Here is a 16255-nt window from a genome sequence, read left to right as displayed (position 1 = left end):
AGGAACAGCAGTAATATCAGGCAGAATTTAGGCTACCAACTGCCTAGCCAGTTGTAGCTCAATTCTAGGGGGCAATGATCACGTTCCCACACAGACTGACTGTGTGGAGGCTCATGATTTATCGTTACGTTAGCCTAGATGATAGGCGTTTCTCCCATTCTTCTATGCAGATCCTCTCAAGCTCTGTCAGGTTGGACAGCACAGCTATTTTCAGATCTCTCCAGAGATGTTCGATCGGGTTCAAGTCCGGGCTCTGGCTGGGCCACTCAAGGACATTCAGAGACTTGTCCAAAAGCCACTCCTGCATTGTCTTGGTTGTGTGCTTAGGGTTGTTGTCCTGTTGGAAGGTGAACCTTTGCCCCAGTCTGAGGTCCCGAGCGCTCACTCTGGAGCAGGTTTTCATTAAGGATCTCTGTACTTTTCTCCGTTCATCTTTCTCTCGATCTTCATCTTTTCTACCAGTCCCTGCCGCTGAAAAACTTCCCCACAGCATGATGCTGCCACCACCATGCTTCCCCGTAGGGATGGTGCCAGGTTTCTTTCAAACGTGACACGTCGCATTCAGGCCAAAGAGTTCAATCTTGGTTTCATCAGACCACAGAATCTTGTTTCTCATGGTCTGAGAGTCCTTTAGGTGCCTTTTGGCAAACTCTAAGCGGGCTGTCATGTGCCTTTTACTAAAGAGTGGCTTCCGTCTGGCCATTCTACCATATAGCACTGATTGGTGGAGTGCTGCAGAGATGGTTGTCCTTCTGGAAGGTTCTCCTATCTCCACAGAGGAACTCTGGCGCTATGTCAGAGTGACCATCGGGTTCTCGGTCACCTCCCTGACCAAGGCCCTTCTCCCCCGATTGCTCAGTTTGGCCGGGCAGCCAGCTCTAGGAAGAGTCTTGGTGGTTCCAAACTTCTTCCATTTAAGAATGACGGAGGCCACTATGTTCTTGGGGACCTTCAATGCTGCAGCCACTTTTTTGGTACCCTTCACCAGATATGTGCCTCAACCAATCCTGTCTCAGAGCTCCATGGACAATTCCTTCAACCTCATCGCTTGGTTTTTGCTCTGACATGCACGCTGAGACCTTCTATAGACAGGTGTGTGCCTTTCCAAATCACGTCCAATCATTTGAATTTACCACAAGTGGACTCCAATCAAGTTGTAGAAACATCTCAAGGATGATCAATGGAAACAGGATGCACCTGAGCTCAATTTCGAGTCTCATAGCAAAGAGTGAATACTTATATAAGCAAAAAAACTGTTTTCGCATTTTTATTATGGGTATTGTGTTAAGATTGATGAGGAAAAACATGTACTTAACACATTTTAGAATAAGGCTGTAACGTAACAAAATGTGGAAAAAGTCAAGGGGTCCGAATACTTTCCGAATGCACTATATCTCCCATTATGGCGTCTGTAAGCGCACAGGCAGCGCCCATTGATGTACAGTACCACTCAAAAGTTTGGACACACCTACTCATTCAAGGGTTTTTCTTTATTTTTACAATTTTTCTGCATTGTAGAAAAATAGTGAAGACATCAAGACTATGAAATAACACATATGGAATCATGTAGTAACCAAAAAAAGTGTTAAACAAATCTAAATATATTTTCGATTATTCATAGTTGCCACCCTTTGCCTTGATGACATCTTTTCACACTCTTGGCATTCTCTCAACCAGCTTCATGAGGTAGTCACCTTGAATGCTTTTCCAACAGTCTTGAAGGAGTTCCCACATGTGCTGAGCACTTGTTGGCTGCTTTTCCTTCACTCTGCTGTCCAACTTATCCCAAACCATCTCAATTGGGTTGAAGTTGGGTGATTGTGGAGGCCAGGTCATCTGATGCAGCACTCCATCACTCTCCTTCTTGGTCAAATAGCCCTTAAAAAGCCTGGAGGTGTGTTGGGTCATTGTCCTGTTGAAAAACAAATTATAGTCCCACTAAGCGCAAACCAGATGGGCTGGCGTATCGCTGCAAAATGTGGTAGCCACGCTGATACAAGTGTGCCTTGAATTCGAACTAAATCACTGACAGTGTCACCAGCTAAGCACCCCCACACCTCCTCCTCCATGCTTCACGGTGGGAACCACACATGCAGAGATCATCTGTTCACCTACTGTGCATCTCACAGTGACACGGTTGGAACCAAAAACCTCAGACCAATGGACATATTTCCACCGGTCTAATGTCTTTCGCTTGTGTTTCTTGGCCCAAGCAAGTCTCTTCTTATTATTGGTGTCCTTTAGTAGTGGTTTCTTTGCAGCAATTCGATCATGAAGGCCTGATTCACAGTCTCCTCTGAACAGTTGATGTTGAGATGTGTCTGTTACTTGAACTCTGTGAAGCATTTATTTCGGCTGCAATCTGAGGTGCAGCTAATGGCCGATTTTTGAGGCTGGTAACTCTAATGAACTTATCCTCTGCAGCAGAGGTAACTGGGTCTTCCTTTTCTGTGGCGATCCTCATGAGAGCCAGTTTCATCATAGCGCTTTGTTTTTTTGCGACTGCACTTGAAGAAACTTTCGAAGTTCTTGAAATTTTCCAGATTGACTGACCTTCATATAATGACGACCTTCAAGTAATGATGGATTGTCGTTTCTCTTTGCTTATTTGAGCTGTTCTTGCCATAATATGGACTTGCTTTTACCAAATAGGGACATCTTCTGTATATCAACCCTATCTTGTCACAAAACAAATGATTGGCTCAAACGCATTAAGGAAAGAAATTCCAGAAAATAACTTAACAAGGCACACCTGTTAATTTAAATTAATTCCAGGTGACTAACTCATGAAGCTGGTTGAGAGAATGCCAAGAGTGTGCAAAGCTGTCAAGGTGGCTACTTTGAAGAATCTCAAATATAAAATAGTAAAAATAAATTAAAACCCTTGAATGAGTAGGTGTGTCCAAACCATTGACTGGTACTGTATATAAACAGATTGCTGGTAAAAAACAAATGTAGACATTTATAAATGCATTTCTATAGCTTACAATTTTTTTTTTACAATGGTGGGGAAGTACCAAGATGGAGGCGCCGCGGCTTCAGACCCCATTTAGTCTAGTGTGTTTATCAATCATTGGTAGAGCCATTGAGGCAATCTCCATTTAAGTGGTCCATTTTCTTCTACAACTTCAATAAGTTGGCAAACTTAAAGGGTGCTTACTGCCACCTAGAGTATTTGAACAGGTATAAAGCTAAGGCTGGCAATTTACTGCCACCTACAGTATGGAAGGTTTGCTCACAACTATAATTATGTCTGATCCCTCCTGATGGAATCATGTGATCCATCAACGCATAGGAATGTCTCATCCAGTTGAGCACTTTAAAATGGTGGATGTAATTTTATACCCATAAAATCCATACATGTATGACCTTTGACCCCCCCCAGTGGGCCCATAGAGATGTTATTACCATTCCTATTTTTCCATATCTTCCTTGTGTGTTGTATATTGAAGTTAACACATCAATACCTTGTTTTGAGAAGATTGCCATCTTATAACATTTCATACCAGCAATCCAGTTGGACCAACTAAGCGCATAGCTTAATAACCACATTTAGCTACCTCTGATAAGCGGTTATCATACCAAAATATAACCCACAAACATGTACCTCATAGAAAATCATTAGACATTGCCAAATTTCACATTGGTCCACAATATTTTAAACAAACAAAGCCGAGACTAATTTGATACAATTCATATCTCCTGACCAAATCTGTAATTTAATCACTATTAGAATATAAAATAATTTATCAGACGGAAATCCATATTGTCTTAATTTTATTAATGTATTAACAAACATTTTAAATATACTCTAACGTTAGTATTTGATTGAAGGAATATAAAAAGTGTAGACTTCATAGTCTACTGCTGAGCACATTGGTTTTCCAGCGTTTTCTGCGAGGTAACATGGATGACTTCTTGAGATTTTAGCTTTTTCTTTTCATCCCTTCTGTTCTCTTCACCTTCTTTCTCCAGCTCCTCAGTCATGGTTTTACAGTCAGCTGAGGGAGACCTAAAAGGCAAACCATTTCATTTGTATAAAGGTGTTGCCAAATCCAAAGCCATAAAGATGACATTTACAAGCCTGTTATCATGATTTCTAGTGAAATATAAGTGATTAATTTACAAAGAAATGTTCTAGGCCTACGTGGTACACCATTCAATCAATCCGTTTAGATTTAAGGTAAACAGTTTAATTCTACATGTTTTATTAAGTTAAAAATGTGCAAAGACAAGGATCAACGTAGTTGAAATTGTTCCTACTGGCAGCAGACTGCAAACCATTGTTAGTACCTAAAATGACATGCACCAAATACATGGAAAGGAAGATCACAGACTCATGGTACAGTAAGTTACAACTGTGTTCACCTAACAGCAATTCTAGCCTTGATCCAGGCAGTCAGCTTTGTAGGAAAAATGTCCCAGAAAGTATAATACTATTCCCTGTGACAGACCTCCCAAAAGGCAAGGGAAGGGTAGGCAATGGTGGACTAGTGGAGAGCCCAAACAAAGCCCAGGAAGAGGAAGACGACAAGAAACTGAAGTTGACACAGTGGAAGAGGAGAGACAGGAGTCTGAAGGACCATGGGGACACTGACCTGGGAGGGTTGGAGATAGTGGTTGGGGGCTCCTCGCAGATGCGCACACACTTGCTGTCTCGGGTCAAGGCAGAATTAGGCTTGGGGTTGTTGGGGGGCTGCAGAGGGGTAACGGTAAGCCTCTCCTCTGTAAAAGGGTGGGCCTCTGCTTCCATTTCCTCTTTCATGTGCTTGGGGAGCTCCAGCACCACTGGCTCCTCTTTCTTCACCTCTGGGATGTTGCTTGGAATGTCTACAGGGAGCTTCTCGCGCTTGCGCTTCTGAATATGTTTTTTATTCACCTCTAAAGACAACATAAGATTGATTTAATCTCTCTACCTAATGTCACATTTTTTAAATATCTAAGTTATCACTGCAACTGTGATCAAGTGAATGTCACTATATAGGCAAATTTACCATTGGGCTCATATTTCAACCGAAGCTCTTCCACTTTGACTTGCAGCCTGATGTTGTCACTCTGGCTCTGTTTGTGGGCCCTCTCTGCACTGAAAAGCTTCCTCTCCAGCTCCAGTGCTCTTTGACTCTCAGAGAGTGACTTCATCCTTTGCATGGACAACTCATCCCCCAGTCGCTCTGCATCCTTCCTACACACACACACACACACACACACACACACACACACACACACACACACACACAAAATCAAACACTGATGCAGGTATGACAGTTCAAATTCAGTTAATCTCAACATTTGTAAGCCAAACTTTAAATGTAGAATGTTTATGGGCAAACTGAAGGTCATCACCTATCCAGCACGTAAATACTGGCTGTGCCCAAAATCAAGCGATAACTCACGCAGAGTTTGAAAGTTGCATTTTCAGAAGGTCAGTGTAGTATGTCCCATCACCACTGTCTGTTTCCACTGGGGCTGAAGAGGGCTGTGCCTTCAATGTCATCTGCATAGACACAGTAACCAACAATTGTGACAACTGCACAACATTCACTTCATATGGTGCGAATCTGTTGCCCTATAACATGTTGTAGAGTTCAGGATTTTAGTTGAAATGACAACAAACAAGAGGCCAACACCTCCACTTTCTCCAGGCGACGTAGTTTGATCATGAGGGCTTGTATCTCACTGTTCTTCTCTGAGAGCATCGACTGCAGGCGCTCCAGCTGGGCAGGATCTGCCCTAGAGCCTTGCAGTTGCATGAGTGTGGCTATCTGAACCTGGAGGATCAAGCATGAGGGAAACATACATTAATGAATCCCAAGTCTACCTCCGGTTCAGTCTCACATTGTCATTAGGTGATTGAGTTAAAACATTTTTTTTTTTTTTAAATCGTACCTTCATACGATGGAGCTGTTGTTTGGAGAAGGCATGCTGCTTCTGAAGGGATTGGTGCTGTACTTTCATACTGATCAGCTGTCTCTCCATCTCTGCTCGTTTGTCTTCAAGCTAAAAAAAATAAATCGAGAGGCTCTATAACACAGAACGGGGAGAAGGGTGCACACCCCCCAGCCACAGGGCCACAGTGGAGAGGGTCAAGAGCTTCAAGTTCCTCGGTGTCCACATCACGAGGACTTAACAAGGTCCTCTGACACCAGAACAGTCGTGAAGAAGGCACGTAACACCTCTTCTCCTTTGGGAGGCTGAAACGATTTGGCATGGTCCCTCAGATCCTCAGCAACTTTTACAGCTGCATCATTGAGAGCATCGTGACTGGTTGTATCACCGTTTGGCATGGCAATTGCACCGCCCGCGACCGGAAAGCCCTACAGAGGCATCACTGGGGGTGAGGATCCAGTCATCTAGGAAGTACATGCCAGGCGGTGTCTGAGAAAGGCCCGAAAAATTGCAAAAAGATTCCAGCCACCTGAGACATGGACTGTTCTCAGTGCTCCCATCCTGCAGGCGGTACCAGCTCAGACAAACACTACTAAAAAGCTTCTATCCCCTGGCCATAAGACTTAAATGGCTAACAACTACTACTCTCCCACTCTGACTATCCACACTGACTATGGCAATTCACAGGTCTCTACACAGACAAGTCATTTTAGCAGTAGTATAGGTTATGATTAGATTACTCCATTACGCTGATGTCCATTGATTTACATTTATCCTGCTGCTGTTCACTATTACTATGGTTTACAAGTATATATTACCACTAGTATACAGTTGAAGTCGGAAGTTTACAAACACTTAGGTTGGAGTCATTAAAACTCGTTTTTCAACCACTCCACAAATTTCTTGTTAACAAACTATAGTTTTGGCAAGTCGGTTAGGACATCTACTTTGTGCATGAGACAAGTAATTTTTCCAACAATTGTTTACAGACAGATTATTTCACTGTATCACAGTTCCAGTGGGTCAGAAGTTTACATACACTAAGTTGACTGTACCTTTAAACAGCTTGGAAAATTCCAGATAATGATGTCATGGCATTAAAAGCTTCTGATAGGCTAATTGACATGATTTGAGTCAATTGGAGGTGTACCTGTGGATGTATTTCAAGGCCTACCTTCAAACTCAGTGCCTCTTTGCTTGACATCATGGGAAAATCAAAAGAAATCAGCCAAGACCTCAGAAAAACAATTGTAGACCTCCACAAGTCTGGTTCATCATTGGGAGCAATTTCCAAATGCCTGAAGGTACCACGTTCATCTGTACAAACAATAGTACGCAAGTATAAACACCATGGGACCACGCAGCCGTCATAGCGCTCAGGAAGGAGACGTGTTCTGTCTCCTAGAGATGAACGTACTTTGGTGTGAAAAGTGCAAATCAATCCCAGAACATCAGCAAAGGACCTTGTGAAGACGCTGGAGAAAACAGGTACAAAAGTATCTATATCCACAGTAAAACGAGTCCTATATCGACATAACCTGAAATGCCGCTCAGCAAGGAAGAAGCTACTGCTCCAAAACCGCCATAAAAAAGCCAGACTACGGTTTGCAACTGCACATGGGGACAAAGATCGTACTTTTTGGAGAAATCTCCTCTGGTCTGATGAAACAAAAATAGAACTGTTTGGCCATAATGACCATCGTTATGTTTGGAGGAAAAAGGGGGAGGCTTGCAAGCCGAAGAAAACCATCCCAACTGTGAAGAACGGGGGTGGCAGCATCATGTTGTGGGGGTGCTTTGCTGCAGGAGGGACTGGTGCTCTTCACAAAATAGATGGCATCATGAGGGAGGAAAATGATTTGGATATATTGAAGCAACATCTCAAGACATCAGTCAGGAAGTTAAAGCTTGGTTGCAAATGGGTCTTCCAAATGGACAATGACCCCAAGCCTAATTCCAAAGTTGTGGCAAAATGGCTTAAGGACAACAAAGTCAAGGTATTGGAGTGGCCATCACAAAGCCCTGACCTCAATCCCATAGAAAATTTGTGGGCAGAACTGAAAAAGCATGTGCAAGCAAGGAGGCCTACAAACCTGACTCAGTTACACCAGCTCTGTCAGGAGGAATGGGCCAAAATTCACCCAACTTATTGCGTGAAGCTTGTGGAAGGCTACCCAAAACATTTGACCCAAGTTAAAGGCAATACACTCTATTATTTTGTAGCATGTAAACTTCTGACCCACTGGGAATGTGATGAATGAAATAAAAGCTGAAATAAATCACTCTACTATTATTCTGACATTTCACATTCTTAAAATAAATTGGTGATCCTAACTGACCTAAGACAGGGTATTTTTACTAGGATTAAATGTCAGGAATTGTGAAAAACTGAGTTTAAATGTATTTGGCTAAGGTGTATGTAAACTTCCGATTTCAACTGTATACTGTAACCATAAGTATTTATATATTCCTGCTACCAGTCCCTTTTCCAGCCGTTTCCATGTAAATCCTACTACCAGTCACGTCGTATGTATAAACCCACCTCAACCACTCCAGCACATTGAAAAAGGTACTGACACTGACCTACTATATATATTCTCGCACTCTCATTTTATTTAACCCTCATCGTAGTCCTTGAGGTTTTTAATTCTATTATTGTACTGTTGGGAAAGAGCTCGCAAGGTAAGAATTTCACTGTGCTGTTTTACACGTGTTGTACACTGTGCACATGGCGAAAACTTTCAAACACATTCAAAGACGCTACGGAGACAGATGGCAATGCAGTACCTACCTCTCCAAATAAAGAATTTCCCTTGCTGTTGGGATCTTGTGCCTGTTGCAACAGCTGATCCAGTTGAATCTGGAGATCTTGGTTGGCCTCTCGGGCTTTCTAAAGCAAGCAAAAAGGAAAGACATTCGTTTCCTTAGCTTGAATGACTAGTGCAATGTATGCATGATACACACAATCCTAAACTGCTGAAGATTGTGATCTTTACCTCCAAGGCGTTGAAGCAGGAGACAGCTTCTCTCTCACACTCTTCTTTCTCCTCACTGATTCTCTCCAGTTGACGTTGAAGGTTTGTGTTGGTCAGCTCCAGCTGCTGCTCTTTGTACTGGGCCTCCTGAAGTGCCAGCTCCAAGGTAGCCTGAGTGGACAAAAACTAAAATGGCTACCTATACTGTACCACATGCAATCATTGTCAACTGAGATTTAAATCAGCTAAAAGTAAACAAAGCAGTGTCTTTATGGGCCTATACTAATCTCTCATGTACAGATGCACGTAACATCGGATGGAATCGGAGTAGGGCTGGGCCTGATATAGAATAAATTAGCTCCTCCCCTGCCACTCAAACAACAAAGATGAGATCACTTCTTCCTCTCTGACAAGCGGTTATTTTACTGTAAGAGGAGAAGTTATCCTTCTATTGATACCCTTTTTAATATCTCAACTGCTCAAGTTGCGCACAGAGCAGACACTACTAAAACGGGAGTATCGATGAACATTGATTTGGTGTTTAACAATTCAACTGCTCTGCCTTTTTGATTGGCAAATAGATGCAAGTCGGCTAAACTTGAAATATAATGATAGCTATAGACATTAGCTGACTAGTCATTAGCACGTGGGCTTGTGCTGGACAGTGTTTTTGATACCTGTGTTAATTGTCTATAATGCTTGTGTTAATTTTCTATAACGCCTGCAACAACAAGTGAATGTGCATTGTGCAGGGTTCTGATTAACCTTGTAACAAAAAGGGCATTTTCATAGACAGACTAAAAAGCCAGATCAGTGATTATTGCAAAATAGCAGGTTAAAATAATTTGATGAAATAATTACATTATTAGTTAGGCTTATGGAAGTCTTAATTTAGCCTAGGTATATCTTCACAAGCCCTGAATTCATTAATTATTGCTGACTGTTTGAAATGCATTGTATTTTACAACAAAGCTTAGAAAATATTTCTACAAAAATACACACACATATATGCATTTTTGGAGAAATGTTTTTTAAATAAATTGAGATTATTTTTAGGACACGTCACCCAGCCGTGGAGCGGAGCGTAGCGTCTGTCAGACTGTGGGATCAGACGACCAAGCTTTTTTCCAGTTTGCAGATTTTTTCGTTAATGATAATTTAGCCAAAACATGATTACGCAGGTGTTCGCATCTTCCAAATTTCAGAAGAGAGGGTACATTTGGCCAACAGACTTGTCCAAAACTTCCATTTAGGGGGATGGAGACTTTGCTAGTCTTGGTAGTATATTCTCATACATCTGACTCCAGAACTTAATTGAGCATCTGATGCAATATTTTAGTTCTGGGTTCCTGAGATTATGTCTTTACAGACGGTGTGGTAGGGTCCTCACCTTAGCAGCCTCAAGCTCCATCCTCTCCACCTGCAATTCCATCATCTCTGTGGACAGGGTTTCATGAGTCCGTTCTGTGACCGATCGTAGCTCCTCCATTTTGATGCTCAGGGTCTCTGTCTGGAGCTCCAGTTTATGCCTCAGCTGCTTCTCACTGAGCTGCACCTCATCCAGTTCAGATCTCATTCTCTCCATCTACAGCCAAACACAGATATCCCATTCACTACACTGACTGGGCACACATAGTATTGTCAAGAAATAAGTATTGCGTCAAAGGCAACAACTCCTAATTAAGTATGTAATTAGCAGAGATGACTTCAGTGTGCCTAATTCCACACAAAAAAAGTACCTTTGCATCAGTGGTGTAAAGTACTTAAGTAAAAATACTTTAAAGCACTACAAAAGTAGTTTCTTGGGGTATCTGTACTTTCCTATTTATATTTTTGACTACTTTTACTTCCCTACACTTAAGAAAATATTGTACTTTTTACTCCATACATTTTCCTTGACACCCAAAAGTACTAGTTACATTTTGAATGCTTAGCAGGACAGGAAAATAGTCAAAAATCACACACTTATTAATCGCCAGATTGTCACTAAACACCAATTCTTTGTTTGCAAGTTATATCTGAGCGCCCCTGGCTTTCCGTAAAATTAAAACAAGAAAATGGTTCCATCTGGTTTGCTTAATATAAGGAATTTGAAATGATTTACACTTTTACTTTTGATACTTAAGTATATTTTAAACCAAATACTTTTACTCAAGTAGAATTTTACTTGAGTCATTTTCTACGAAGGTATCTTTACTTTTACTCAAGTATGACAGTTGGGTACTTTTTCCACCACTGCTTTGCATGCTATTTTTGTCCTTGCCTAGATTCAGCATATCCCCCAGCCAATGGTGTACAGGTAACCAAAACCACATCAATGGCTCCCCAACCTTGTTCTTGCACTCATTGAGCTCCATAGCGTGATTCCTCGCCAGCTGGGATTCATGTTGCTCCCACTGCAGCCTCTGTTGGCTCTTGATCGAGTCGTAGTCGGAGCGCAGGCTGTCCAGCACACGGCTTTTAAGTGCCACTTCCCGCTGCAGGGAGTATTTCTCCTGCTCCAGGGCCTGAGAATAGACACACAGGAGATTCATACCGCAAACATCAACCCACTCCATCTACATTCTCATCCAAACCCGGCTCAACATTACTGTAATATCAGTTGTAACAAGATTCATGTCATGAAATATAAGGATGATTAGTAGTTGTTATGGACAGCAGTTGTCTTATGTTGTAATGAGTTAAACTACTACTGTCATTGCCTATTCATCAACTGTCAAGAAGACAGCAGTCTTTAGAGATGTCAGTCATTGCCCAGTGTGAATGATCACCTCCACAGCGTTGGTCATCTCTATCTGCTGCTCTTCCAGTTTGTTCTGTAGATCCAGCTGCCCATCCAGCAGCTGAAGGCCATATTGGCCTGCTTTCTGCAGCGCATCATCTGCTTCTTTCAACTTGCGTTGTAGTCGCTGGATCTCATCGTCTCCTGAAGTACACATCTTTCACAATTGAGGGGAAGTAAAAAGGAGAGAAAATTAACTGGAGCACTTATTGAGATTGTGGGACACCCATTTAAGTCCAGCGATGGTTCATATGGGGTTAGGTGGAATAGTTGTTCAATTATGTAAAGAATGTGGGCTATTCTGTGATCATATCTGATTAAATGAACACAACAAACAAGGATGACAAATATAGCTATTAGCTTAATGGTGGAATAAAGTCAAACCCTGAACTAAACCTAGTTGAAAACAATGGATAAAGAATGTAACTAACTAACTAACTACTGTTCCACAACTTGGACTCGGTAATTGGGTCCTATTTAGTAGGCACGAAACCGGATAAAACGATTGTATACACGCAACGTTGTATGCTTGCTTTTGCTAGTGAACAATACAGCATACGACTGATAAACACTAACATTAGCAAGCTTTTTCCTCCTGATGAGCTAGCTACTGTAGCTAGCTAAGTACGTTAAATAAACTTGCACGACATAGCGTGCAACTTACGTTATCTAGCTAGTACTAACTGTTGATTGCACAAAGACAGTTACCATCGGAAATGTGATCATAAGAGGATAACTAGCAAGCCATTGTAAAATTACTTTTATATTTAGCTAGCTAGTAAGCATACCTTGCCACCAAGCAGTCAAAAAGGGGACAGAACCACAAATACAATCTTCGTTTTCGACCGCTTACACAAGACGATTTGAATTCTCCTGCAGCCCAATGACTGTTCAATGGGCTGACGTCAGAGTTTGGACTTCCCAAGAAACCCGTTTAGACTTTCTGGCCAGCCAAATATCGCGAGCGATAATGAGATGTCTGTTGGTCTGCCTTTATACAAGGGCGTGGTGACCAATGTTCCCTCTAACAGTGTTGACATGTTTGCAGTTTTCCCATTTTCGCGGGTGAAAATGTTTTGATCGCTGGTTCGAGTTTTTTGTGCTATTTCTTAGTTGCACCGCGGCCGCCATGGCATATCTCCTAAAAATATATTTCACTGTGACCTGCTACTGTCAGGCAGTGGTGCAGGTTGTTGCTGAGTGACTGGTGGGGAGGGCAGTAGGGGTGTATGGTGGGCGATAAGTGCCATAATTAAGCCTCGAGAAGCTACTGCTACCTCTCACCATGTCAACTAACTCTTCCTAGTGAACTAACTCTTCCATGAATTAACATGGACTGTATGGAGACAAGTTTTTTCTAAGGTGTCAAACTGCTCGACGCGTTCACGTCACGTAGACATAGTGTAACGTTTGCTTGTAGATTTATTATGAAAGGTCTTACCATGAACACCTTAAAAACATCTACACCTACGCATCACATGTTAGTTTAAGTGTCTGTTTAGTTTATTATTATAGATCTTACCATGAACGCCTTAAAAACGTCTACATAATTTTGTACAAAATATGTTTCATTGCCAGAGTGATCTAATCAATTTAATTTGTGGATTCAGCTAAAATAGGCATATCACCTCAATACAAAAAATATTAGGCTAGTTAATATTGCAGCCAGCCACCAATACTGTGTAGATATGCCTATTTCTCACATCAATACAGACACAAGGGCTTCTTTGTTGGAGGTAGCCCTATTCAGAAATAAGAGGTAGCCTAGGTCTCTAGTAGCGCATTCAAAACAACTCGGAACTCTGACTTCCGACTTCAGTGCGTTCAAGACTACCGGGAACACTGAAAAAAACGAGCACAGACTGGGATTTTTGTTTTGTTTTGAAAGGTCATCTTTCTCGAAATTCCAATTCAGAAACTCTGGCATCTTTCTCTGATCTGAAAATCGTTGATGTCATGATTTGACCTCGTTTTCTCCCCCGAGTTCCCAGTTTAACAGACACAATCACTGTCACCATGCAATCCTTAGGTTATACATTTCTGTGGAGATGTCTTATGGTTAAAAGCAGGGCTCAAATTGAGGGGGTATGTGAGGATATAGGCCTAACCTTTGTTATAGAAACGGGCAAAAAGCATATGCTACCCCTTGTTTGCTTAGCCTTAGATTATATAAAGCGATCTGGGCTATAACAATAATTAATTCCACGATTATTTCCGCATAGTCTACTAACCTATCGAAGGTCTTGCTCAGCCTTAACATCACAGGAAAATGTGCTTGGTTTATTAAATGCTCTGTAATGTAGAATATTAGTGGTAGGCTATGCCTATACATAGACCAAACAGTTTAACAGATACAACTTTTTCATTCAGTAGAATCCCATTGAATCAGGCTATTAATTTCAGTGTATTGCGTTCTTACGCATAATCTTACCTTAAACGGAACCGAAACCCCCCCAGCCTGTTTTGATCACAGATCATGAAGCCTGAGAATTTCAGCTGTTAGTCATTGATTTAGCCCACAATCGGCTACAGATTTGATACACATGAAGACCTATATTTAATCTGGATTTGACAAACAATAGCCGGACAAGGATACTGACTTTTCCCCATGACATATTTGTTACCAATTAGGCTAAATGTATTCCTATTAATAAGCTTTTGTTTTCCTATTAACTTGCATAGGCTAACCATTGTGATGAATGTTATTTACCATCTTCTGCTTTTTATGAATGAACAGGCATCTGGGTAAAAAAAATATATAATTTCGCTGATTTACTTACCTTACAGATCACAAAGTCTACTAATTTCTACTCCATTCATAAGCAAATACATTTGATTCATACACTGGCTTGTCTGGCTGGTATGTTTTCATTTTAAACAGGCCTTCCCTTATCTACACTGAAATAATATTTCAGTAGTCCTCTATTATGATAAAAAAATCATAGCTCATTAGTACACCTTTGTGGTTGAATATATATATATATATATCTATTGTATGTCCTAGGATACAACAATGAATAATGTTGAACTAACAAATACCATCAAGGGATACGTTACAATTTACAATAATGAACACCTTATGAAACAGCTGTGAAAACCAATCTGGAAAATGTTTAGATTTAAATATAAACTCAGCAAAAAAAGAAACGTCCCTTTTTCAGGACCCTGTCTTTCAAAGATAATTGGTAAAAATCCAAATAACTTCACAGATCTTCTTTGTAAAGGGTTTAAACACTGTTTCCCATGCTTGTTCAATGAACCATAAACAATTAATGTACATGCACCTGTGGAACGGTTAAGACACTAACAGCTTACATATGGTGGCAATTAAGGTCACAGTTATGAAAACGTAGGACACTAAAGAGGCCTTTCTACTGACTCTGAAAAACACCAAAAGAAAGATGCCCAGGGTCCCTTCTCATCGGCGTGAACGTGCCTTAGGCATGCTGCAAGGAGGCATGAGAACTGCAGATGTGGCTAGGGCAATAATTTGCAATGTCCGTACTGTGAGACGCCTAAGACAGCACTACAGGGAGAGGACGGACAGCTGATCGTCCTCGCAGTGGCAGACCTAACAACACCTGCACAGGATCGGTACATCCGAACATCACACCTGCGGGACAGGTACAGGATGGCAACAACAACTGCCCGAGTTACACCAGGAACGCACAATCCCTCCATCAGTGCTCAGACTGTCCGCAACAGGCTGAGAGAGGCTGGACTGAGGGCTTGTAGGCCTGTTGTAAGGCAGGTCCTCACCAGACATCACCGGCAACAAAGTCGCCTATGGGCAAAACCCCCCGTCGCTGGACCAGACAGGACTGGCAAAAAGTGTTCTTCACTGACGATTTGCGGTTTTGTCTCACCAGGGGTGATGGTCGGATTCGCGTTTATCGTCGAAGGAATGAGCGTTACACCGAGGCCTGTACTCTGGAGCAGGATTGATTTGGAGGTGGAGGGTCCGTCATGGTCCGGGTTGGTGTGTCACAGCATCATCGGACTGAGGTTGTTGTCATTGCAGGCAATCTCAACGCTGTGCGTTACAGGGAAGACATCCTTCTCCCTCATGTGGTACCCTTCCTGCAGGCTCATCCTGACCTGACCCTCCAGCATGACAATGCTACCAGCCATACTGCTCGTTCTGTGTGTGATTTCCTTCAAGACAGGAATGTCAGTGTTCTGCCATGGCCAGCGAAGAGCCCGGATCTCAATCCCATTGAGCACGTCTGGGACCTGTTGGATCGGAGGGTGAGGGCTAGGGGCATTCCCCCCCATAAATGTCCAGGAACTTGCAGGTGCCTTGGTGGAAGAGTGGGGTAACATCTCACAGCAATAACGGGAAAATCTGAGGAGATGCACTGCAGTACTTAATGCAGCTACTGGCCACACCAGATACTGACTGTTACTTTTGATTTTGACCCGCCCTTTGTTCAGGGACACCTTATTCAATTTCTGTTGGTCACATGTTTGTTGGAACTTGTTCAGTTTATGTCTCAGTTGTTGAATCTTGTTATGTTCATACAAATATTTACACATGTTAAGTGTGCTGAAAATAAACACAGTTGAAAGTGAGAGGACATTTATTTTATTGCTAAGTTTATAAACATTGATA

At 41.9% G+C, this 16255-nt stretch overlaps 1 protein-coding gene across 1 annotated transcript; it reads right to left on the bottom strand.

Moving 5' to 3' along the window:
* Window positions 1–3760: 3760 nt before the first annotated feature.
* On the bottom strand, window positions 3761–12568 carry spdl1 (spindle apparatus coiled-coil protein 1). Its single transcript, XM_014200089.3, has 12 exons — window positions 12432–12568; window positions 11633–11800; window positions 11192–11368; window positions 10252–10446; window positions 8883–9032; window positions 8678–8776; window positions 5887–5997; window positions 5628–5768; window positions 5394–5494; window positions 4995–5182; window positions 4599–4881; window positions 3761–4012 (listed from the first exon to the last, which is right to left on the bottom strand). The coding sequence occupies exons 2-12, from the start codon at window positions 11798–11800 to the stop codon at window positions 3862–3864; spliced, it is 1764 nt and encodes a 587-aa protein (XP_014055564.3). The 5' UTR covers window positions 12432–12568; the 3' UTR covers window positions 3761–3861.
* Window positions 12569–16255: the final 3687 nt, after the last annotated feature.

Source organism: Salmo salar, chromosome 05 (genome assembly GCF_965601325.2).
Source record: "Salmo salar chromosome 05, fSalSal1, whole genome shotgun sequence".
Classification (NCBI taxonomy): Eukaryota; Metazoa; Chordata; class Actinopteri; order Salmoniformes; family Salmonidae; genus Salmo; species Salmo salar.
This window is presented reverse-complemented; position numbering and strand designations above follow the sequence as displayed.

What these genes read in the sequence shown, in the direction of transcription:
- spdl1 (XM_014200089.3), bottom strand. Translation starts at nt 11,800, where the DNA reads ATGTGTACTTCAGGAGACGATGAGATCCAGCGACTACAACGCAAGTTG. An exon ending in CCTGCTTCAACGCCTTGGAG is followed by an intron (nt 8,777 to 8,882) that starts GTAAAGATCACA and finishes TGCTTGCTTTAG; the next exon opens with AAAGCCCGAGAGGCCAACCA. An exon ending in GTTGAAATATGAGCCCAATG is followed by an intron (nt 4,882 to 4,994) that starts GTAAATTTGCCT and finishes TGTTGTCTTTAG; the next exon opens with AGGTGAATAAAAAACATATT.